At 40.7% G+C, this 23,464-nt stretch overlaps 2 protein-coding genes across 4 annotated transcripts in view; both read right to left on the bottom strand.

Annotated features, from left to right (window-relative positions):
- LOC135482647 (INO80 complex subunit B-like) overlaps positions 1–23,464 on the bottom strand; it is a 56,481-nt gene that overhangs the window by 29,580 nt on the left and 3,437 nt on the right. For all 3 annotated transcript variants that reach the window (XM_064762893.1, XM_064762894.1, XM_064762895.1), the window contains exons 2-4: positions 23,247–23,412; positions 22,765–22,847; positions 3,419–3,627 (exon numbers count right to left, since the gene is read on the bottom strand). In XM_064762893.1, coding sequence (XP_064618963.1) covers positions 3,419–3,627; positions 22,765–22,847; positions 23,247–23,412 — 458 coding nt within the window. The remainder of the gene's footprint in view (positions 1–3,418; positions 3,628–22,764; positions 22,848–23,246; positions 23,413–23,464) is intronic.
- Positions 7,943–11,488, bottom strand: LOC135482648 (uncharacterized). Its single transcript, XM_064762896.1, has 3 exons — positions 10,648–11,488; positions 9,711–9,956; positions 7,943–9,435 (listed from the first exon to the last, which is right to left on the bottom strand). The coding sequence occupies exons 1-3, from the start codon at positions 10,953–10,955 to the stop codon at positions 9,267–9,269; spliced, it is 723 nt and encodes a 240-aa protein (XP_064618966.1). The 5' UTR covers positions 10,956–11,488; the 3' UTR covers positions 7,943–9,266.

The raw sequence follows: 23,464 nt of genomic DNA, 5'->3' as shown, positions 1-23,464 counted from the left end.
CATAAAAAGGTTATTGAAAACGAATCACTAATAAGCGAGATATCACACTTTCTAGGTTTTCACTTTTGGCCCCCTGGTGGCCAAGTCGAGAATCAGACCAGACTGAAATTCAGGGTCAGAGGTCAACTGACCTAGGGGGTCCATTGTACAAAGTCTCAAGTTCATAGTCTTCGGGGTTAACAAACGTTCCACAGTTAAGCTCAAATGGCCAATTTATTGCATTTGACCTCTGTGACCTTGACAAGTACGTCAAATCAAAAACCCGAATATGTGATGTATCCTTGCTAAGAGTATCTACCATAAAATTTTTACCAAAAACTAATCAGTAATTAGCGAGATATGGCACTATTCTAATTTTTGGTTTTGGCCCCCTAGTGGCCAAGTTAAGAATCAAACCGACCAAAATCAGTGTCACAGGTCATCTGACCTAGGGGGTCATGTGTACCAAGTTTCAAGTTCATAGCTTCAGCAGTTAAGAAACGTGCCATAGTTACACTCTAACGGCCAATTTACGCCATTTGACCTCTGTGACCTTGAAAAGTACGTCAAATTGAAAACCCGTAAGATATGTGATGCATTCTTCCTAAGAGTACCTACCATAAAAATTTTATCGAAAACAAGTCACTCATAAGCGAGATATCACACTTTTTAGATTTCCACTTTTGGCCCCCTGGTGGCAAAGTTGAGAATCAGATCAAACTGAAATTCAGCACCAGAGGCTATGTGATATAGGGGGTTATATGTACCAAGTTTCAAGTTCATAGCTTTAGTGGTTAAGAAACGTGCCATAGTTTACACTCTAACAGCCAATTTACGCCATATGACCCCTGTGACCTTGAAAAGTAGGTCAAATTAAAAACCAGTATGATATAAGATGTATATTTGCTATGAGTACCTACAACAAAAGTTTCATCGAAAACAAGTCACGAATAAGCGAGATATCACACTTTTTAGATATCGACATTTGGCCCCCTGGTGGCCAAGTTGAGAATCAGATCGGACCGAAATTCAGTGTCAGAGGTCACCTGACCTAGGGGGTGCTGTGTACAAAGTTTCAAGTTCATAGCCCTAGCGGTTAAGAAACGTGCCACGGTTTCTGAAACAGGTTCTGACGGACGACGACGACACCGCCGCCGCCGACGGACACAGCGCCATCGTATAGACTCCCCTTACGGTGAGCCAAAAGTGGGGTCCATATTATGGTAGTGTTCGTTATTGCCAGGAATTCATTATTGCCGAGTTGGGCTGTATTGACGGACATCTGCCACTGGGATTCTTGAAAGAGTGATGTCCACAAAATATATATGACGGATGTCAGGCAGCCATCGTGTATTTTAACCTGTTCAGTTGTTTATTGAAGTGTCACCACTGATGAAAATGCCAGCTAGATTTGGCTTGTGAGACACTCTTTACCTGTAAAGTTGTTTTTAACTCTTTCACTGCCCGAGGTTATTTCATATTTTAACCCAAATTTGGCCAGCTTTTAAAAGTTTTTAAAAAAAACTGTAGAAAATTAAATGAAATGGCCAGGGCCATTGTGCTCACCTCATGTGGAGGAAAGATGGATAAAGAGCATGGTATTGTGTCATGTAGTGTTAGGTTTGATGTAGGTCCAAGCAATTACAATTTCCCCAAAATGGCCCATTTACAGTACATTCGACCTATGTGACCTTGAAAAGCAGGTCAAATCAAAGAAGACCCGGGTGACACATTGAATGGTTGTTAGAATTAGATGTACCTATGATATAAAATTGGTGCCAATCGGGCAAGTCATTACTAGAAATAATGGCATTTTGAAGAATTTAGGATTTGGCCCCCTCCCTGGAGGCCAAACGGCAAATCAGATCGCACCAAACTTCGGTACCTGAGATCACCTGACCAAGGGGTACATGTGTACTTAATTTGTGATCAATAGTCATTGCAGTAAAGAAACGTGCCATAGTTACGGCCTGACGGCGAATTTACGCCATTTGACCTCTGTGACCTTGACAAGAAAGTCAAATTAAAAACCTGTGTGACATATACTGTATGGTGGTTAGATGTACCCATGATATCAAATTGGTGGCAATCGGGCAAGAAGTTAAGGAATAATCACATTTTTAAGGTTTTTGGATTTTGCCACCTGGTGGTCAAGTGGTGAATCATATTGGACCAAACTTCGGTCCCTGAGATCACCTGACTAAGGGGTAAATGTGTACCAAATTTGGTATCAATAGTCATTGCAGTTTAGAAACGTGCCATCGTTACATCCTAATGGCCAATTTACACCATTTGACCTCTGTGACCTTGAAAAGGAGGTCAAATCAAAAACCCGGAGGATATATGATGCACCTTTGCTAGAAGTACCTACCATATTTTTTTCAAAATTTCCCGACTACTATTAAGGGAGATATTGCATATTTTCACTTTTAACGTTTGGCCCCCTGGTGGCCAAACCATGAAACGAATCGGACCGAAACTTGGTCTCCAAGGTGTCATTACATAAGGGTACATGTGTACCAAGTTTCAAATCAATAGCTCTAACAGTTACGAAACGTGCCCTGCTAACGGACGACGGACGACGACGGACGACGACGACGACGACGGACAACGGACGCCACGGTATGGGATAAGCTCACCTCTGCTAAGAGGTGAGCTAATAAATAAGCTATACTCATAAAAACTTATATTCTTATCTGAAGTCTCCTAATTAATATTTCATCCAAGATGCATTAGTATTTGTTATGGAGTAGAAGAGACGAAAACACTCTCCTGTGCAAGGATTTTTTCCCACATTATGCAGTACAGCCGCGTGTTTCAATATCAATGATGTCATTCCAATGGTAGAATGACCCCCTTCTCTGCATGGCACAGAATGACTGAAACACGTGCAGAGTGAACTGAGCAGACGATATCTTAGAACCATTATACAAACGCCCTGCCATCTGAGATCAGCATAAATTTTTTTAATATAAAGTAGGTTGTAGGTCTACGATGTTGGCAATGTCGCACTAACTAAAATACATTGTAGATCTACCATGTTGGCACTAAAGGAGTGAAATGCCAGCCACCTGGTGAAAAAGCAATTTGTACCCTACATTAGCTGGTTGGTAACCAACATGCCATATTGGCAAGAGCTACCAATGGGGCTCAAATGTACAACCACCTCAGGAGGAGGACACCTTAACCACTCAGCCAGCGCAATCGGCATATTTTAGTCTTCGATGTAAACCTCTTTTAATGCAAGTACCATCAGGTGAAATTTCAAAATGATGGGATAAATTGTTCAAAATCACAATTATACCAAATTGTATGTATTGACGGCATTATTATAGCGACATCAAATTGTAACATTTGCTATTGAAGGTAATACTCTATAGCGATCTGTGTTCATTTTAGGTCATTCTCTCTCAATCTCGATTTTTGTCACTTAAAATACCTGTCTGGCTGTAAGCAGTTTAGGATTCTTTTCTTTCTTAATTTCTCCATTGTCGTCGAGTTCGCCAGCTTCCAAAGCCTTCAGCCAGGCGGATTCCTCATCAGACTCATGCTTTTCTTGCTTTTTCTTAAGCAGTGCAGAGAGTCCAGGCATAAGGACTGGAATGCTGGATGTATTGGTGGTGGTAGTGACATCATCATCGGCATAGTCTAAAAGATAGGAAAAGATAAAGATTCCACTAGTTATTCCTCTACATTGTTTCCAACCCCACTTTAAGTGCAACAAAGAGACCTGCCTAGAGTTTCATGCCAAGTGTGGGGTTTGAGCCATTCACCTCTTGACCGCTAGCCAAGAATCCAAGGCACTACATACCACACTCACTCAGCGTGGCTCCCATATTTATGGTTTTTCACAATGATAACATTTTGTGCTCATGTAATTCCCAGATTATTAATTAATTCAGGTACCATCTGCACATGAAGTCAGAAAAGCCTCTCTAGATTTTGTCATTTGAACAGCGAAATGGCCAACAATAAAAAGTTATTGCGAAACCATTTGCTATCAAGCATAAAATCATTGCAAGGTTTCACAAAAACTCATCTTGGCCCGCAACATTTTGAGATGGCTAAATCACCCAAAACCTTGACATTTTCAGCCAAAGGTGTTTTTTGTCTGGTCCCCCACCCTCGGTTTAGTTCTACTACAGTGATAATCAGGTCAGAATCCTGGGTAAAGTAGTGATACCAAAGGGTAACATTACACATATTACGAGTGCAATCATATATACTAAATAATTCAGCAGATTCATGAGTCATGGGCATACTATAATTTGGGTATTGGTAATCATGGAGGTTGCATCAGCTACAGTATTCCAACTCTGGTTGTCAGGAATTCACAGGCCTGTTGATAGAACAGTGCACTGGGATATTCCTGCCAACAAGCTGATGGGAATCCGGTTATCGATATCCACCTGTTGCTGTTACATAACCTTGGGATGGGGGGGGGGGGGGGGGGGGTAATATTTATCTGATTTCATGATTTGGAATATGTAGTTTATGTATGATTTACAACATCATGTATGGCTTTGGTGCAGGCTCGACTCAGGGAACCTTAGGCTGGGCCCAATTTCTGTATATATATCAGTGAGTTTTCACTGCAAATCAGTCAGTTCTGGCTCACTCAAGGTTGCCTAGCCTATCCACGACTTCGGTCCCATTTAGTGCCGACTGCCCGAGTCAGAACCCTCACCAAGGTCAGAAGTACTGCCATTCTGCCTGTTGAATAAACGTTGTACCAGAAAGAAGTCTTCCGCGCTAGTCAATGAGGAAGATGTCAACTCAGCCCCGCGGTTGCGTATTATTGGTGGACAGATCCCGGGGAACCAAGATGAGTCAGTTGCTGTTTCTCGTCACCATCAGCTTGGCACTGTACGATATCGCAGGAGCAAAGAGAACGCCTATCCTTCGCCAAAATTATGGCACGGCAATGTATCATGTCGGAGCCATTGATAATGGTGCCTCCTTGTGGATGCACACATTCGCTATTCCTTGGATTAACCCTGATTACAAACAAATCACTATGCCAGATTGTAGGGATGATTCAGATTACAAACAAATCACTATGCCAGATTGTAGGGATGATTCAGATGACTGTACAAGTATTAAAAAGTTTTTAACTCAACTTTCAGCTCAACGCCAAGATTTGGCACATAGGATAAATAATAATACCGAGACGTACCGTAGTCTCATTAACACTTCATCTCCGAGGCCTGGTCCTCTGTCTAAACCAACCGTAAGGGATCGTAGATCTGCCCCACTTTCATTTATCGGGGAAATTTCAAAATCAATTTTTGGCACAGCAAGTACTGCTGATGTCGAACTTTTGTCTAAGCATATTATAAAATTGGAAAAGCAGACCGGGCTGGAAAATTACCAAATTAGGCAACATGATGATCTACTGAGTATTTATATGACTTCCACAGGGAACCGTATTAAAAATGCTATGGCAGGCCTAAAGGAAAACAACGCTAACATTGTTCAATTACAGGAAAATATTGCTGACTTAGAGGATACTTATAGTAAGGGTTATGACCTCGAGGAAGATCTGTTAAATCGTCTTAATCTTTTGTCAACTGTTGTCCAGGTGGATATGTCGGATTTAAAGGCAAAGCACAATGTAAATAAAAACCGATTTTTCCATACACATATGTAAACATGTGATTAATAAAAACATTCAAAAGCGTATTTTATCTTTTACACTCGTTCACTGTTATATTAGAGCCACATCTGCAACTGGCTATACAGGCCTGAAATCATCGTCTGCTACATAAATGCGCCGCCATGTTGATGACGTATTACCGTGTATCCTCTTCGCGCTCAGGTAGACCGCTTTATAGCTCCATCATATCCATTGTGCATGTTGTGTACATTTCGCCCGTGTTTCTTCTCGCTGATTTTGACTATTATACTTCCTATGTTTGACAAATAATTTGACCGTACGATGGAGGCAAAAAAGTCTAGAAAGGATGGAGGTAATCGCTGTGCAGCTTGGAACTGTAATAAATCCAAATTCAGGGATAACATCGTTGTCTTTGAGTTCCCCAAACAGGATAAGTCACCGGATCGCTTCAGATGTTGGTGTTCACTGGTTGCTAGGACGCGAGCGGATTTTGTTTTTGCTGCCGGGACCTCACAGATTTCAAACCTCAGTCAAATACGTTTTTTGGAAGCAAACGAACTTTGAAGTTTGTTATGTAGGCCTACCCAAACTAATTGGACTTAGAGTTATTACATGTCTTATTAAACAAAAACATATTTCTATCATTACAGAACTTGGAACAGTCAACCAATGTACAATAGGATCCCAGCAGGGAATGTTCTCCTATCAAGCGCCATTTTATTTTCTGGGGCAATTCCATCCAAAATCCTGCAGGTGATGAGAATCCTTGGTTGCCAGTCCATCCATAGGAACACTTTTTTTGTACATCACTCACGGTTCCTCTGGCCAGCTGTTCAGGATGCATGGAGACAAGAGCAGAGAGAAATCTTGGATGCTGTGAAGGAAGCAGATTATCCCTTGGTGGTTGGAGGTGATGGGCGTTCTGATACACCTGGGCATTCAGCAAAGTATGGCTGCTATACACTCATGGATCTGGAGATGAAGAAAATCCTGGACATCGAACTTGTTCAGGTCAGTATTGCAATACATGAATATTCAATTGTTTTGTATTTGAGCACCTGGCAAATGCTGGCTATCATCTACATGTATCATTAATACACCTCATTACATGTATATCTCATTCTAGTCTACTGAGGTGAAATCATCAGTTCACATGGAAAAAGAGGGTCTAATTCGATGCACCAAAGTTCTGCAAGAGGAAGGGATTGTTATGTACAGCATCATTACAGATCGCCACGTTATGATTGCGAAATGGCTGCGCGAGAACCTTCCTGAAACGAAACACTTCTTTGATGTGTGGCACCTTGCCAAGAGTGAGTCGATTATAGGCATACAGGCATACCCCCAACGAACCCCTGCATGACTGCATGCTTTTCATCATGGCATGTTTTCTATGGCCACCAGGCCTACTAATCCAATAACCCATTCATTGATGCAAAAATATTTTTTATCATAAGGTGTGTTTTCCTTTTTTTATATTTCCAGATCTGAAGAAGAAAATCCTCAAGATTTCAAAGGAAAAGGACTGCCAACTAGCAGCAGACTGGTGCAAGTCCATGATGAATCATGTGTATTTCATTGCATCAAAAACACCGGAAGGGGACAGCGCACTACTCAAGGCAAAGTGGTTGTCTCTGGATGACCACATGCACAATGTCCATACAGGCCATGGAGAATTATTCCCCAAATGTGCTCACAAAAAGAATAAGGAAAAATGCAATGAGAAACAAGAAGTGGTTTGAAGCAGGTAAGACCTTGTGTCACTTTCTAATCTCCCTTTGCCCCAAGAGATAGAGACACCCCAAGTTGGTTCTGTCAGCAACTCTGAGAAATTGTCGATGTTCTAATGTTAGTATACAGATGGATGCAAAAATGATTTTATACCAAACTGTACATCTAAATTTATTAGCTGCCTAAGTTATCTCCATGGCAGAATTGCATCATAGTAATGTGGACATGATTGACCATTTCCCCTTTAAATTCCAGGAACCAAAGTGTCCACCAAAGTGACCAAGGTGATAACGGCAACCCGATTCGTGAATGATATTGGAAAGCTCTCATGTGGGAAGCAGACGTCCGGACTTGAGGCTTTCCATAGTGTCATAAACCACTTCGCCCCAAAGCAGCTGCATTTCGATCATGAAGGAATGAAAAGCAGGTAAAACATCCATTCTCTAACATTTAGGTGATGAAATATTTCATTACATAATACACCAATGAATACTGTAATATGAAGACATACACAACATGTCGCTTTTTTTAATGGTGCATCCTGTACTTACTTCTCTAACAATTACTTTCAGGTTGTACCTAGCAGGACTACACAACAATGAGAATGGAAACAAAGACCAGGCAGTAACAAGCACAGGTGATGAAAGATGGTCAATCATATTTCCAAAAGTCAAGAAGGGGGCTTACTCTGTTCGTCCCATCAAGAAAGCTAGCACACACGGTAAGGCCAAAAGAAATTAGTAATTACAAAATTATGACCATTTTATTAATAAATTTATTTAAATGCTTTCAAATATTAAAATTAACTAGAAATTTGAAATTTGCTTGTCAGCAAATTTGATAGCTCCCACTTGTACTTGGGGGTATTGCTGGAATCTTCTACCGCCAGTATTGGGAAGAAGGGAGAGAACAGGAAGATATAAAGAAATATATTAGAAATTTGAAGTTGCTTGGCAGCAAATTCGATATCCCCCACGGGCCCACACAGTACACGTATGGAGGAGTGAAGTCTATTCCGTTTCGCGGATGATCTATTTCCGGACAAACACGCTCGCGCTTTCTCAAAATCACACGCTCAATAACATTTAAACAGCACCCTAACCTTTTCAGATGGGCAGGATGGATCATCGATAAGCTATTCCTTTATTTTATTCCTACATTCAACCGTCGTTCTTTGCTCAAAATACTCGACAGCTCGCCACTTCGGCAAAGAGCTCAGATACCGCAGCCATGATGCAAAAAAACACGTGGTAATGTTTGTCCGCAATGTATTGTGGGTAAGGAGTTACCATATGCTTTTCTTAAAATAGCCGATGTCAACAAAGGGGGCCGAGTATCTTTAGCCTCACCCATGATGCATGAGGATATGACGTCACCATTACGGGGCGGAGCTTATGCTAATACATGTAATATACGTGTGAGTGACAGAATCGTGCCGGAGATTTGAAAACAAATCCGAAAATCGGCGCATAAAAACGCTTCAAAGTCATCAAAATTATCCGAATTTCGAAAAAATCTTTGCCAGGTGCACTAGATCGAGTTTAGTTTGATGGGACAGGGGTGACAGTTTTTCAGTTGAAATAGCAGTTTTGCTGGACTACCTAACCTGGGAAGAATGCAGAAGCCTAGTACCTTCTCCTAGTAATCTCAATATAGACCCCACATTTGTTGTATGTGGGGTCTATAATAATAATCTATCACAGTTAACACCAGTACAAATCTTACTCAGAATGTTCTATTCACAGATTACATCCAGAGATTACTTCCTGAAGTCCAACGAAGATGCATCAACAATATCCAACCTGAGAAGAAGAACACGTACGAAGCACTGTGCGCAAGCTACGATCATCCAGACAAAGCCACTGCTGTTGAAAAGTACCAGACAACGTTCCGTCGTTTTAACAACAAATGAACTTTCAGTCTTTCACTAACTTGTGTCTTACTTTTTCTTGAGAGTGGGGTATTTAAAACCTACAAGTTCTCCTTCAGCTGGAAATGTCTTTCGAATCACATCCAAAGCACAGGCTGGCAGCGGCACTCGATTTTCTTTCCCTAGGAACCCCCAGCACCAGGCAACTAGCTGACGATATGCGATGTATCTGTATTTCCTGAAAGATAATGGCATTCATTTTAGCTTCTGGTGATGTACCGGTATGTGCAAATTCCGGAAAAATTTAAATGCTTAACTATAACATCAATTTGAATGGTTGAACCATCTTCTTCTTCTTGTAAATAAATATATTGATTTGCATAACATAACTAAACCAACTTTACTCTAGATTATTGTTTTGTATTTAGGGCTGACTATTGACTTGTAATGATATATGACTCTGGTTGGCTAAACCTAATTACAAAAGTATAATTATTTCTATGTTGAACTTACATATTCATATTGATCTCCCCGTCTATGCCCACTCGGTGTTTCTTCTGGTACAACCTGTAGGCCGCTTGTAGAACCCATACATCCAGGTAGTTGGAGCTGAACCCTGGATGCTTAGTAATGCATACGATGTCGCCACCGTGGTCGGCATTGAATTCTTCCATCTTGTTCAAAATGGGGACCTTTTCAGAGCAGCACGCATTTTCTTCAGGGAAAGGTGAATTCACACACAACTTTCCACAGTCGCACCTAGTAATTAGAAGAAAAATACTTGTAAATGTATGGAAGTCAAGTTTTATTTGGAAGCACTACAGCTATTTTACAGGTGCATTCACTTCACAGTGTAAGTCAAGCCAAGCCTGCATCTTGGACTTGGCATGTACACATGCATGGATGGACTGTTCCACTGTACAATACAATTAGGCCATGGGAATTATTAATCCTGTTTACCGTCCACCTCCCGCATGGATTCTGAGCGAACATGAAATATTTTTATTATTTTTTTAAAAATCTATTTATTTTATTGTTGCCATCATTTTTTTATTTAAATAATCTTTCCAGTGGTTCATCTTTACCTTAAATGCTTGAAAAACACAATAAAAACTTGGCAGGGTAGGCTCTTCATCATAATAATGACATTTTTTCAATGCCTCATGTTGATGACCGACCTGATTTCCATTTACTGGAACTTGCTGAATCGCGTGTTTTGACCAGTAAATCAGACTGTAAACCGATAATGAATAATGAAAAATGAAAAAAAGCCTCATCATCTTTTTAAATCACTCGGACGGTAAACAGGATTAATCATTCCTATGGCCTAATAGGCAGGATAGATTATCTGCATCGTTTTGGCTTTTCTCGGAAATACATAGCACGGACCAAAGTTCGAAGGTTAACATTAGGCTAACTGACATTTTCAGACAATGTTTGACACACGTACCAATCCGTTATGTTCATTCTTGATGCCCATTCATGCCATTTGGCCTTCACCCCGTCCGGATCGTCAGAATGAGAATCTGATTCAGAAGCCGAAGTTTCCGAGCCAGACCCATTGCCACTGCCTTCGGAGTTGAAACTCGGCTCGAATTGGTACCCCTGAACCTCTCCTGCCACCATAACGCGATCCTCGAGTTCATCTCCCGTTAAATCAACCGATGATATTGATTCACTCGCTCCAGCATGTCCAGAACTTGCTAAATCGTCGTCACTATCACTCGAAATCGAAGAACTGCTGATATTGTCCGCCATTGTTATTGCTGATGATAATTGATACACGGTAATACGTCATCAACGGAAGACGGCGCTAGTGGTCGTTTTTGTAGCAGACGATGTTTACAAATGGAGCCCGGTACAAGTAACAAAAAGCTCCAAAAAAATTTATCTCGTGGTTTATATTGCTAATTGTGTTTTTGAATGATTTCATATGACGATCATGGAGCGATATATTCGAAGTTGTACCCTCAGATTGTGCTTTGCCTTTAAGTAATCTTATTGCTATGGAACAGGAGTCACATGCTTATACTTATATAGCGGCTTCTCAGACTCTTCTCAGTGGGTATCTCCCAATCTCTTTGGTTGCGCCGGAACAGGTAAGGGCTGTATTGAAGGAAGTACGGGAGATGCTTCCAGTACAATACCCTCAGTTCCGACTAGCTTATTTGGATCCCTCATACCATTATCAGGTACGAGACATTCTGTACTCCCAGTCTGACAAATTCCTGTATATCTCAATTAAAATTCTTTTGCGGTCAATGTTTGTTGACATATTTTGAAATATTCAACATTATCACTACACCTGTTCAACTCAATGGTTCTAGTGACCATACAACCCTAATCGATCCAAAAACTGAGTATATAGGAGTTACTCAGGATGAGAATTATTTCATAGAGTTCAATCACGATTTCCTCTCGGCTTGTCAAGGGAAGGAGTTAAAAATTTGTATGGGTACTTAGTCTATGAAGGCCAGTACTACATTTACTTGTGCTAGCGCCTTATACTTCGATGTACCAAATGAGATAATTAAGCATTGTGCTATTCATTATCAAGAAAATGGGTTGTTTGAGGGAGCCATCGCTCTCGCTGATGTCGATGATTCGTATTTGGCATCTGGTAAACAAGGTATGTGGAAATTGTCTTGTATGGATCGGCCCTCTCAAACCATTCCTCATTGCAATTATTGCCTTCTTGAAATTCCATGTCGTTGTTCATAGTCTAGTGATAGTTTCAAGGTTGCGCCCAAACTGTTACTGACAGGTTGTATTTCTAAAACGGTCACACCAACATTTCTGCATCCTTTAAATCGAGCTGTTTATCATACACTGCATCCCAATAATCATGTGTATATTCCGGGAAAGAAAATGTATCAAAAACCACCTCAATTGATGCTACCTAACCTAACTCTGATTAAGGACAAATGGGAATCGGTCAGTACTCAGGAAAAGGATTTTTCCATAGATTTTAAAAAGTTAGTAACTCGGGCCCAAGCAAAGCATAAATTATATGCCTCCAAAATGGCTGCTGTCAGTTCAGAATTGACTCCAGTGGACGAGTCAACCTTTGATTTTGCGCCAAGTAATGTATTTTCTCTGACAGGCTTATTGAGTGTTTTAGCTATACTTCTAAGCGGTTATGTATTTATTAGGACTCACTGTTGTATGGTTTCTCTTCTTCCTGCAGCAGGTAGCTTACCTGTGGCAAGAGGATTTGTCATTGTCAAAAATGGGTCAATTCATGTTCCACTGCCAGGATCTTTTCAAGGCCCAGTGTTCCCAACTCAAGGAATAATCAATTCTACCTAGTCTACTGATTTCATCTTGCTGATATGCGTTCTGCTGATGGCTTGTTTTATCACATCACACTACTTGTGGAAGGACTTACAGTTGTTGGTTCAGCTGGTTCGTACTCCTTTTACGACAGCAACCACAAATATAGTTTTGCGGTTATCCAATGGGGTTGACAGTATGGATATTCAATTGAAGACATTACTCGGTTGTCCGAGCAATTTCCAATTGACTGCTTCACCTCAGATATTGAGAATGTATCAGTTGCGACGTTTTCCGTGGCCAACAGTCGGCATTGACTGGCCAGACATAAGGATTCTTCTGATAGACTTGCCAACCTCTGTTCGGGCACCATTATTGAAGATGAAGCGCTTGGGAGTGTTGTTGAATACTCCATATACGGCTTTGTTGTATTTAGGGCATGAGGATCTCCTGATTCCCTTCCCAGTCGTGGAAGAACAGGGAAGCAGATATTATGAATTTTATTGATTTGCATAGTGTACTCCAGTTGTAGAATTATGATTATGAGGATCTAAGATTGTAGGAATAAGTATAGGTCTAAATATTATCAATATTAGAGTTAATGTAACTGTGTCAAGTCAGAGGCAAATCTTGGATTAGGATATAGGACGGTATAGAGTGTATTAAAAGAAGGAGTTCAAATGTAACTCTTGTCAAGTTGTAATTAGGTAATTGATTTGGTATAGATATAAGTATTATTAGTATTATTAATGAAACTCAGGTAACATAGTCAAGTTTCGGAATGTTTTTTGCGTGAGTTTTATTGTGTCAGTTTTTTGCACACTGGCTCGGGGAAAATCAAAATTATAATCTAAGGCAATGGTTTGTTTTGTATTGGGTTTCTCATCTAGTTAATAATCAGTGTGTGTCATCTGCAAGGACAAGGATCAAGCAAGCTCAATGGACACTAGAACGTGATTGTGCCAAGAACATTCTACTCTTTTCGCTACTTAAGGATTCGATAACAAGTGCAGTGGCTGTTGCAGTGCTGAAACTTTGGTTGAAATACTCATTCATAAGCTCTCATCAACCTTTATATCAACCATACTTGGTCATAAGCTGGTACTCCGGTGTAAATGAACATTATTTATATTTTGCCTCTCCCACCAAGTTAGCAGGAACATTACGTCAACATTCGATCTCCATCTCGTTACGTTACTCCGCCTTGGATACGCTGTATCACCAGGGAATGGAGCCTTCAACGAACGCTTGTAAACGTACAAGAGGAAATTGCTGCTGATCGTCATCCAATTGTACAGTTATTATATCTACGTTATGTCTCCCAAGACATGAAACCAGTATCTACGTTATATTGTCCAAAACACACATCCAGTATATGTCATGTCATCCAGGACATGTCTTCGTTCCTTGCAGTTCAATTTCTTTACATATTGAACATTATCATAGACTTTTGCAGAAAAAATGAAACTGATTCTACTTGAACAGTCTTCTTCATCAGGATATGAACTTTTCCCTTTGACATTATGAACATTTCCAGTAGCAGAACTTGAAATTCTCTTTCACGTTTGAATAAGTATTACTATATGACACTCCTCTATGCCAACACCTTAGGTGTTGTCACTTTTACAGGAGGGAAGGAGTGTGTTTGATACCAGTATATTGGTAGAGATAATGATTTGAACTGAGTTTTGGAAAGAACAGTATTTTTCTCAACTTATAGCGAGGCAATTTAGGTTCTTGTTCTGATACCGCTGCTTATTTCAACAAAAATGAGTCTCAGGACTGATTCTTTCGATGTCAGGATTTGACAAAATTTTTCGGGTCAGACCCAGTTGATCTGACAAAATTTAGCAAGCGTAACAATTATCAGTGCCTACCATGAGAAAAATCCACGGTAACCATCAGTCACTCCCGCAACCTTTTCCACGGGCACTATTTTTTTCACTCCCTCCAGTTGTCCAATGGTTTCGTGGTCAATCGATCATCCTAACATTGTCTTCAGCTTCATCTTGAATGATTATCAGGCAATGACAACAGGACAATGAACGAAATCAAAATGAAATGCTGCCGTTGCCAGGCGTGTGTCAAAACATGTGCTTAGTACCGCGCACTGCAGCAACCGCCAACTATAGCAAAGTGTACAGCCGGGCGTGTACTCAGCGCTAAACGGCATAATTACCACGTTGAGTGAGACTCTAGATTTCCGGGAAATTGAAATCTGGATACCGGGAAATGAATCACGATCGTGCTGGGAATCGGCGAGCGTTATCGTGCCAGTGTTTTTTATGATGAGCGGCACGCGCCCCTCAAGTGTCTGGCGGGCGTTATGGATAGCGCTCGTGCAGAGTAGTTTACCGGCGTTTGTGGGCGCGGGCGTGATCACGCCCATTTCCTGGCATTGACTGAATTATAAGAACCAATTTCAGCATCTTTATTAGAAGCCTATTGATTAAACCTCGGTTGATCTCGAGCCAATTATTATATATGTGTATTTGAAAAGGGTTTTGGAAGTACCACTTGTTGGTTAATTTGATTAAATGATCGGTACTTGATAGTGATAATTCTATAATATAATTGTTTATTTTCAACGGAGTTGAAATTTGTCGTAGGGGGGAGGAGTGATACCAAAGGGTAACATTACACATATTACTAGAATATGGAATATGTAGTTTATGTATGATTTACAACATCATGTATGGCTTTGGTGCAGGCTCGACTCAGGGAACCTTAGGCTGGGCCCAATTTCTGTATATATATCAGTGAGTTTTCACTACAAATCACTCAGTTCTGGCTCACTCAAGGTTGCCTAGCCTATCCACGACTTCGGTCCCGTTTAGTGCCGACTGCCTGAGTCAGAACCTTCACCAAGGTCAGAAGTGCTGCCATTCTGCCTGTTGAATAAACGTTGTACCAGAAAGAAGTCTTCCGCGCTAGTCAATGAGGAAGATGTCAACTCAGCCCCGCGGTTGCGTATTAGTAGCTTCAAATTTGGACCAATCAGAACATCTCTTATGGAACGGTCTCTGCAGTCATATCCGGTTCTGAACGTTTTGACATTTCCAATAATTTTTGCAATAATTAGTAAAATACGACTTAAAATGGTGATAATTCATGTTTTGCCATGGCGCAGGGGAAACAGGCAGATGAAAAGTCTCTTTCTAAATTCCCAAATTTTCTTCACTGGCAGCCATCTTTACTAATTTCTGCTTACAACCATGTGCCCATTAAACGAGGTTCTAAAAATACACTAACAATTGCATTAGTTGGACCGATACAGGTGACGAGGCTGGGCACCATTGCGATTGGCGTTGACCTTTGCCCTCTTTAAGTTTTTTAATCAGCACAGTTATTGGACCTCGCGCTGAGAGCGTGGCAAGAAAACAAGAACGTCGATGGAATCGGTCATGGGTTTGTGGATAGTGGTGATGCAAATGCATGAGAGTAAGGATGAAAGACTTGGAGCCTAACATATATAATCCCACTTCATACTTGTAACACTGGCTTGGCAGATTTCATTTTACTTCATCTGCTAAAACTATCCTTTGCAAATAATCGTTCTTGGCAGATTAACTCTTAGGGAGTCAATTTTACCCTTAGGGATTCAATTTTGTTTGGGGAAATTTGCAGTTTTCAATACCTAGTTTTTGAAGGCTTGTCATGAAGAAACAACTGTTCCTATCATGTTGGTGTAAAGAAAAGGTTTCTTGGATATTTTCAGTTCTTTCAGGTGATTCTAGTTTGGTGTGTATACTCTGGTTCGTTTTTGGGTAAAATCCACCAAAATGTGTCCAAAACGCACTTTTTTGCGATTTCTGGGGAAAAAAGAAAAAGTAAAATTTAATCATTTTTTTCTTTCTTTCTTTTATATTTCTATATCTTGTGGCCCTAAACAAACACAATGTCAAAATTGGCCAAAGAAACCTGTATTTATGCAGAAAAAAAACATTAATTTGAAGGTAGTGTCTTCGTCAGTCTTTCACAAGCGTGTTCACAAGCGATTTGCGCCAAAATTTGCTGTAGGAAGCATGCATGTATTTGGTAGCATACGATCGATCTGAACGCCACCTTTCGAATGTTCTTTTATGAATTAACTTTACAGGTTTAATCAATAAAAAGGTAATCCAGACGAAACTAGAGAGTTAGTGATTGCTCGCAATCACTGTTGATGCCTCCGCTAAACATTGCAGCTGAGCCATGGTGTCTATCAAACGTGGGAAATAGTATGGCAATGTAACTGTTCTTGACATAAAAGCATGATGGTGAATCTGATGGTGAACGATATTACTGCAGTTGTTGTAATATTGTTTTAGGGTTCAGTTAGAATAGACGTATAAGTGATAAATGGCTTAACAAAAGAATTAGGCCATGACCATGATGAAACCTTTTTGCCAGCACACACGTTTTTTAATGGATAAAATGTTCTCACTATGATGTAACTAAAACCATTGCGGCCATACTGGTCATCCGATGACGCCGAGTTTCGAAAGCAACGTTCCCCCAGTATGTACAAATGCACCATCCAAAAATGTAATCAATCTGCTCAATCGTTCTCCGTTTAATTGACGGACACCAAAATCAAGATGGCTGCCATGGCGGCCATACTGGTCATCCAATGACGCCGAGTTTCGGAAGCAACGTTCCCCCAGTATGTACAAATGTACCATCCAAAAATGTAATCAACCTGCTCAATTGTTCTCCGTTAAATTAACGGACACCAAAATCAAGATGGCTGCCATGGCGGCCATACTGGTCATCGATGACGCCGAGTTTCGAAAGCAACGTTCCCCCAGTATGTACAAATGTACCATCCAAAAATGTAATCAACCTGCTCAATCGTTCTCCGTTAAATTAACGGACACCAAAATCAAGATGGCTGCCATGGCGGCCATACTGGTCATCCGATGACGCCGAGTTTCGAAAGCAACTTTCCCCCAGTATGTACAAATGTACCATCTAAAAATGTAATCAATCTGCTCAATCGTTCTCCGTTAAATTGACGGACACCAAAATCAAGATGGCTGCCATGGCGGCCAAACTGATCATCTGATGACGCCGAGTTTCGAAAGCAACGTTCCCCCAGTATGTACAAATGTACCATCCAAAAATGTAATCAATCTGCTCAATCGTTCTCCGTTTAATTGACGGACACCAAAATCAAGATGGCTGCCATGGCGGCCATACTGGTCATCTGTTGACGCCAAGTTTCGGAAGCAACGTTCCCCCAGTATGTACAAATGTACCATCCAAAAATGTAATCAATCTGCTCAATCGTTCTCCGTTAAATTAACGGACACCAAAATCAAGATGGCTGCCATGGCGGCCATACTGGTCATCGATGACGCCGAGTTTCAAAAGCAACGTTCCCCCAGTATGTACAAATGTACCATCCAAAAATGTAATCAATCTGCTCAATCGTTCTCCGTTAAATTAACGGACACCAAAATCAAGATGGCTGCCATACTAGTCATCGATGACGCTGAGTTTCGAAAGCAACGTTCCCCCAGTATGTACAAATGTACCATCCAAAAATGTAATCAATCTGCTCAATCGTTCTCCGTTAAATTGACGGACACCAAAATCAAGATGGCTGCCATGGCGGCCAAACTGGTCATCCGATGACGCCGAGTTTCGAAAGCAACGTTCCCCCAGTATGTACAAATGTACCAGCCAAAAATGTAATCAATCTGCTCAATCGTTCTCCGTTTAATTGACGGACACCAAAATCAAGATGGCGGCAATGGCAGCCATACTGGTCATCCGATGACGCCGAGTTCCGAAAGCAACGTTCCCCCAGTATGTACAAATGTACCATCCAAAAATGTAATCAATCTGCTCAATCGTTCTCCGTTTAATTGACGGACACCAAAATCAAGATGGCTGCCATGACGGCCATACCGGTCATCCGATGACGCCGAGTTTCGAAAGCAACGTTCCCCCAGTATGTACAAATGTACCATCCAAAAATGTAATCAATCTGCTCAATTGTTCTCCGTTAAATTAACGGACACCAAAATCAAGATTGCTGCCATGGCGGCCATACTGGTCATCCGATGACGCCGAGTTTCGAAAGCAACGTTCCCCCAGTATGTACAAATGTACCATCCAAAAATCTAATCAATCTGACCAAAAGTTTGGTCGGGACGGATGTACGGACGGACGTACGGAAAACCCGAAAACATAATGCCTCCGCTTTCGCTAAAGCGGAGGCATAAAAAGGGGTTTTTTTGGTAGATATTGTCTTTGAACCATGAAGTAGGGGATATGACTGATCCACTGTGGCACTGACACATTGATTATAATCCACTGATAATGCATCACGGAGCACCATTGTTTTGAAAAAGAGATATCACAAATACCTTGGCTCACACTTTGGATGTAAGGGGTTAATCTCACAAAGGCCTCAGTGTCATTCATCTTGGTATGGTATAATCAAGAGGAGTTACGCCCAGGTCCCTTGTCGCTAAAGGGTGTTTGTCCAAGTGCACTCACGAGATTGCAACACCTAAGGTGGCAGCCATCTTGGATTTTGATGCGATGTACCAACGTAATTCTGTTCAAAAGTCTGGCGCAGATCAGTTACTCTATTTTATAAATAAGGATGAACATATTGAAAATTGGCTTCCACTCAGAAAGTCACGTTTGACATGATAACGGTTATTCCAAGATCGCTTTGATAATGATTTAGGTACGGGAAGGGCATTGTGCATACATTGCTCGTACGAAATCTGCTTTGAATACAGGGTTCGAAATATCGAGAGGAGATTGAAAATCACTGGTTATGTCAGGATGTCAAAAACAGTGGTTACCAGCCATTTAAGAAGCGATGGTTCTTGTCGGTTTTAGACTGCACAATTTCGGAGATGATATCATTTGAAAGCCCAGCTTTTTGATTCATCATAGTTTTCAAAACAATGGTGCTCAGTGTTGCATGATCGGAGGATTAAAACTAAGGTGTCAGTCGATTAGTCATAGCTTTTTCTTTATGGTATAACTATAATTATACCCAAATGAAATGGTCCAGGGACCATGTGCTCACCTCGGGTAATGTAATGCATGTCATTTGCAGTGGTTATGGGGAAAACAGTTTCTGGAGAGTTTCACCAGTTTTGATTCCATTGAATAATATTATTCTTCTCGGCTCAATGGCACAAAAGAAAATTACTGGTACCATCTAAGTATATCATTTTGGTTATAAGTTGACTGAATTTCAGGGTTATTGAAGAGTGTACATGTGACATGGAAATTGGTTCACATCCGTTGAACAGTTTAGGAGTAATAAGACTTCGTTGGATTTTCAAGATGGCGGCCTGGCGGCCATATTTGTCATGGGATTTGACTGAAAATCAGGGATGTTGTAGAGAGCACATAGATATACAATCACATGAAATTTGGTTGCAATCCGTCTTTGTTTAATTTCCAAGATAGCCACCTGGAGGCCAGAAAGTACGTCATATCGCGAAAAAGAAAAATATTTCCGGGCACACTGCATAAAGCTACCTTCACACCAAGTTTTAGCCATCTAGCCCTAGCGGTGATGAAACGTGCTCCACAAACAGCTACTGCGGACAACGAAGACGGACGCCACGGTGTTGTATAAGCTCCCCAGAGGTGAGCTAAAAATGAATATGCTGGACTTATAATAAACCCTTTACTTTTGGATTACCTTTTTATTGAATTACCCTGCAAATAGAACAAGTTTGGTGTGGATATTGCTGATATTACATGTAAAAAATTGTCCCTCACCCGAGGGGGGTTCAGGATAACCCCGGGATAATGTCAGGGACACGTAACACAATCCAAACCAGTTTCATCGTGATTAGAAGGTGATTTACCCTAAGAAGCATTAATACATTCATTGGCTTGGCATTCCATTTTGATTGGGGGCTACTTTTTGTTACACCCAGGAGGGGTCGCCGATCCCCAGTCAAACCAAATTACATCATAACTCAAAGATATTGCCCTCAAAACATCGTTGAAGGTGTCTCATTTCTCACATCACCAAACTAACGTGATTTGCAATGGTGTTTCCATTTGGGAATGTTTTATCTCTCAGTAGATACCAAACTAGTACTTCAAGCGTACAATCTTTTTAATCATAATCAATATGGACAAGTGTGTCACAAGCATCTCCAACAGACAGTCAGTCAAATAATTACCTCTTTTGTTATTTAGAGTGAACAAAAGCACATTTTAATGCAGCCGGTGTATCGCCAACTAGAGGCCTGACAGCCTGGTAGCTTCGCTGGAATTTTTTATACGCACATTTTATATGAAACGGCCAGGGGCCATTGTGTTCACCGTATATATATTTGGTGGTTAGGAATTCATCCTGGTTAAGAAACATGCTACATGTATAGTTTTTAGGTCAAACCAAAGTCGGTATGACATGTGATGTATGCTTGCTTGGAGTACCACCAATTGTACCATAAAAATATCATCGAAAACAAGTCACTAATAAGTGAGGTTTGTACTTTTTACCTTTTTTAGTTTTTGCTTCCTGGTGGCCAAGTCGAGAATCAGATCAGACTGATATTCGTTGTCCGAGGTTACATGACGTAGGGATTCTTGTGTACCAAATTTCAAGTTCATAGCTTTAGCAGTTAAGAAACTTGTCAGAGTTACATTACATTCAACAGCCAATTTACCAATTTGGCCTCTGTGACCTTGAAAATTACCTTTTTTACCATTTTTAGTTTTGGCCCCCTGGTGGCCAAGTCGAGAATCTGGTCAGACCGAATTTCGGTCTTAGAGGTTATATGACGTAGGGGGTCATGTGTACCACATTTCAAGTTCATAGCTTGAGCGGTTTAAAGAAACGGGCCATATTTACATTCAAACAGCCAATTTAGGCCATTTTCCCTTGAAAATCAGGTCAAATCAAAAACCTGTACGATAAGTGATGCATCCTTGCTTGGAGAACCTACAACAACATTTTTATCGAAAAACGCGTCACTTATAACCTAAGAGAGGTATCACACTTTTTAGGTTTCCATTTCCGGCCCCCTGGTGGCCAAATCAAGAATCAGATCGGACCTAAATTCATTGTCAGAGGTCACCTGACCTGAGGGTCCTGTGTACAAAGTTTCAAGTTCAGAGCTATAGCAGTTAAGAAACGTGCCACTGTTTCTGAAACGGAATACAGACAATGAAGACGACGGACACAGCGGTGTTGTATAGACTCCCCTACGGTGAACGAAAAATGGTGGTAGCACTATAAAGCACCCACCTACTACTACCTATTTCAAATAGAAAATGTGTCGACTCCCAGCTAATTTTTGCCTTCGCAGTCCAGTGTTTTCAGTGATATCTCAGAGTTTCATGAAGATACTGCCTTGAAGTTGTGATTTTCTGGTAGCGAGGTGTAAACACTAAAAAAATTCTGACGATATGTCACATTAGCATACTATTTAGATATGACCTGAGAGAGCTCTGTCACAACGCGCGTCTTTCGAAATGGGCAGTGATATTTGATATTGAAATCATATGTTCGCTAGTTGCATAGCTGCCAACCTTTAGAAAGGGTCATCAGTAGAATCACCAATTTTTTTCACAAATTGTCGGTAGTTTTGAGGCCCCAATCAGTAAGATTAGCGGTGCCATCATTTTCTTTGCCGATCCAAAAGCTGACTTCCACCCACTCCGTACCACAAGTACGCAACTAACAATGCAAAACATACAGTATCAACAACGGCGGAAGTACAACTGGCCCTTAGTTCCATGATTCTCCACTGGGGGATGTGGAGTTCAGTACTGAGTAGCGAGTAGATATAAAACATGGACCAAGAGAAAAAACAAGACGGAACGCACTTTTTTTATTCGTCGTAGTTTTGGCTAGCACAACCGTAGGATTGTATATAGGGGGTCAAATCCGTACAAACTACGGACAATCCGTATAGTAGTGGTTGGCAGCTATGTAGTTGCCCGACTCTTTATTGAAAGACTCTGATATGATCAACAGACACTTCTCTCTGGTGCATAGCGCAGTACGCTTTACATACTGTAACCCAGAAATATTTGGCGGCAGCTTTTTTTTGTGGAAAAGCTGTTTTCCCCGCAAAATAACGACTTTGCACGTTTTAACTTTCCGGAACTACAGAATCTGTAATGCATGATAAATGGATGAAGTTACATTTTGCGCTTGTTAATTTTACAGATCAGGTCAGACCGCAAAGACCGCAAAATTAAAACGTCCGCAAAATTTTCCTGGGTTACAGTAGTGATAATATTGCATTCGAGGTACCAGTTTTTTCATTAGGGAGCCTCAAATAAGAAGTCTCCGCTCGTATTATCTTACCTTCCCAGTCAATCGACTCATCATCACTGGCATGGGTATCTGTGGCGGTTGCTGGTGCTGGAATAATCTCAGTCTTCGTCACACTGAAGCCATAAATGAAAGCATGATGACATCACAAAGTTTCAAACAAGTTTTTAAGAATTTAAGATGCAAAATTTATACACCATTACCTGGAATGACCGGATCCGCACGAATTGGCCTATTTGCTTCATATATCCTTGATTTGGATAAAATAAATAAAGTTTCCATGACCAGTTTTGTAATTCTTGCAGTTCTTGTCATATGTAAATTAAAAACTCCTGAACAGATGATGAAACTTTGCCAAGTGATCTTATGCGACATTTTAATTTACCATTAAAAGAATTTTTTGGGAGCCATATATGCCTTAGTCATGTTAATCTTGCATAACTTGCAATTCATCATTTGCAGAGCCTGTCTACAGTCTAATTTTTTGACAAGCATGCAAACATCAAGCAATTCACCTTTTTTCTCCCAACATCTCTCCTCCAATCTTGATAGTAAGTTTGATGGATGGTCTTGGGGATTCATCCACAACAGATACAAAGTCATCTTCGCCACCCTGATCTTTCCTTTTCTTGTGTTTCTTTTTGTGCTTTTTATGTTTTTTGTGTGAAGAGCTTGTGGAGTCTGAAAATAGAACATAACACTAAAAATATAAATTAACAATTAACACTAACAA

Source organism: Lineus longissimus, chromosome 2, assembly GCF_910592395.1.
Source record: "Lineus longissimus chromosome 2, tnLinLong1.2, whole genome shotgun sequence".
NCBI classification, from domain to species: Eukaryota; Metazoa; Nemertea; class Pilidiophora; order Heteronemertea; family Lineidae; genus Lineus; species Lineus longissimus.
The sequence above is the reverse complement of the archived record's forward strand: the minus strand, read 5'-3'. Positions and strand labels throughout refer to the sequence as shown.

What these genes read in the sequence shown, in the direction of transcription:
- LOC135482648 (XM_064762896.1), bottom strand. Translation starts at nt 10,955, where the DNA reads ATGGCGGACAATATCAGCAGTTCTTCGATTTCGAGTGATAGTGACGAC. An exon ending in AGAATGAACATAACGGATTG is followed by an intron (nt 9,957 to 10,647) that starts GTACGTGTGTCA and finishes TCTAATTACTAG; the next exon opens with GTGCGACTGTGGAAAGTTGT. An exon ending in GGGGAGATCAATATGAATAT is followed by an intron (nt 9,436 to 9,710) that starts GTAAGTTCAACA and finishes ATTATCTTTCAG; the next exon opens with GAAATACAGATACATCGCAT.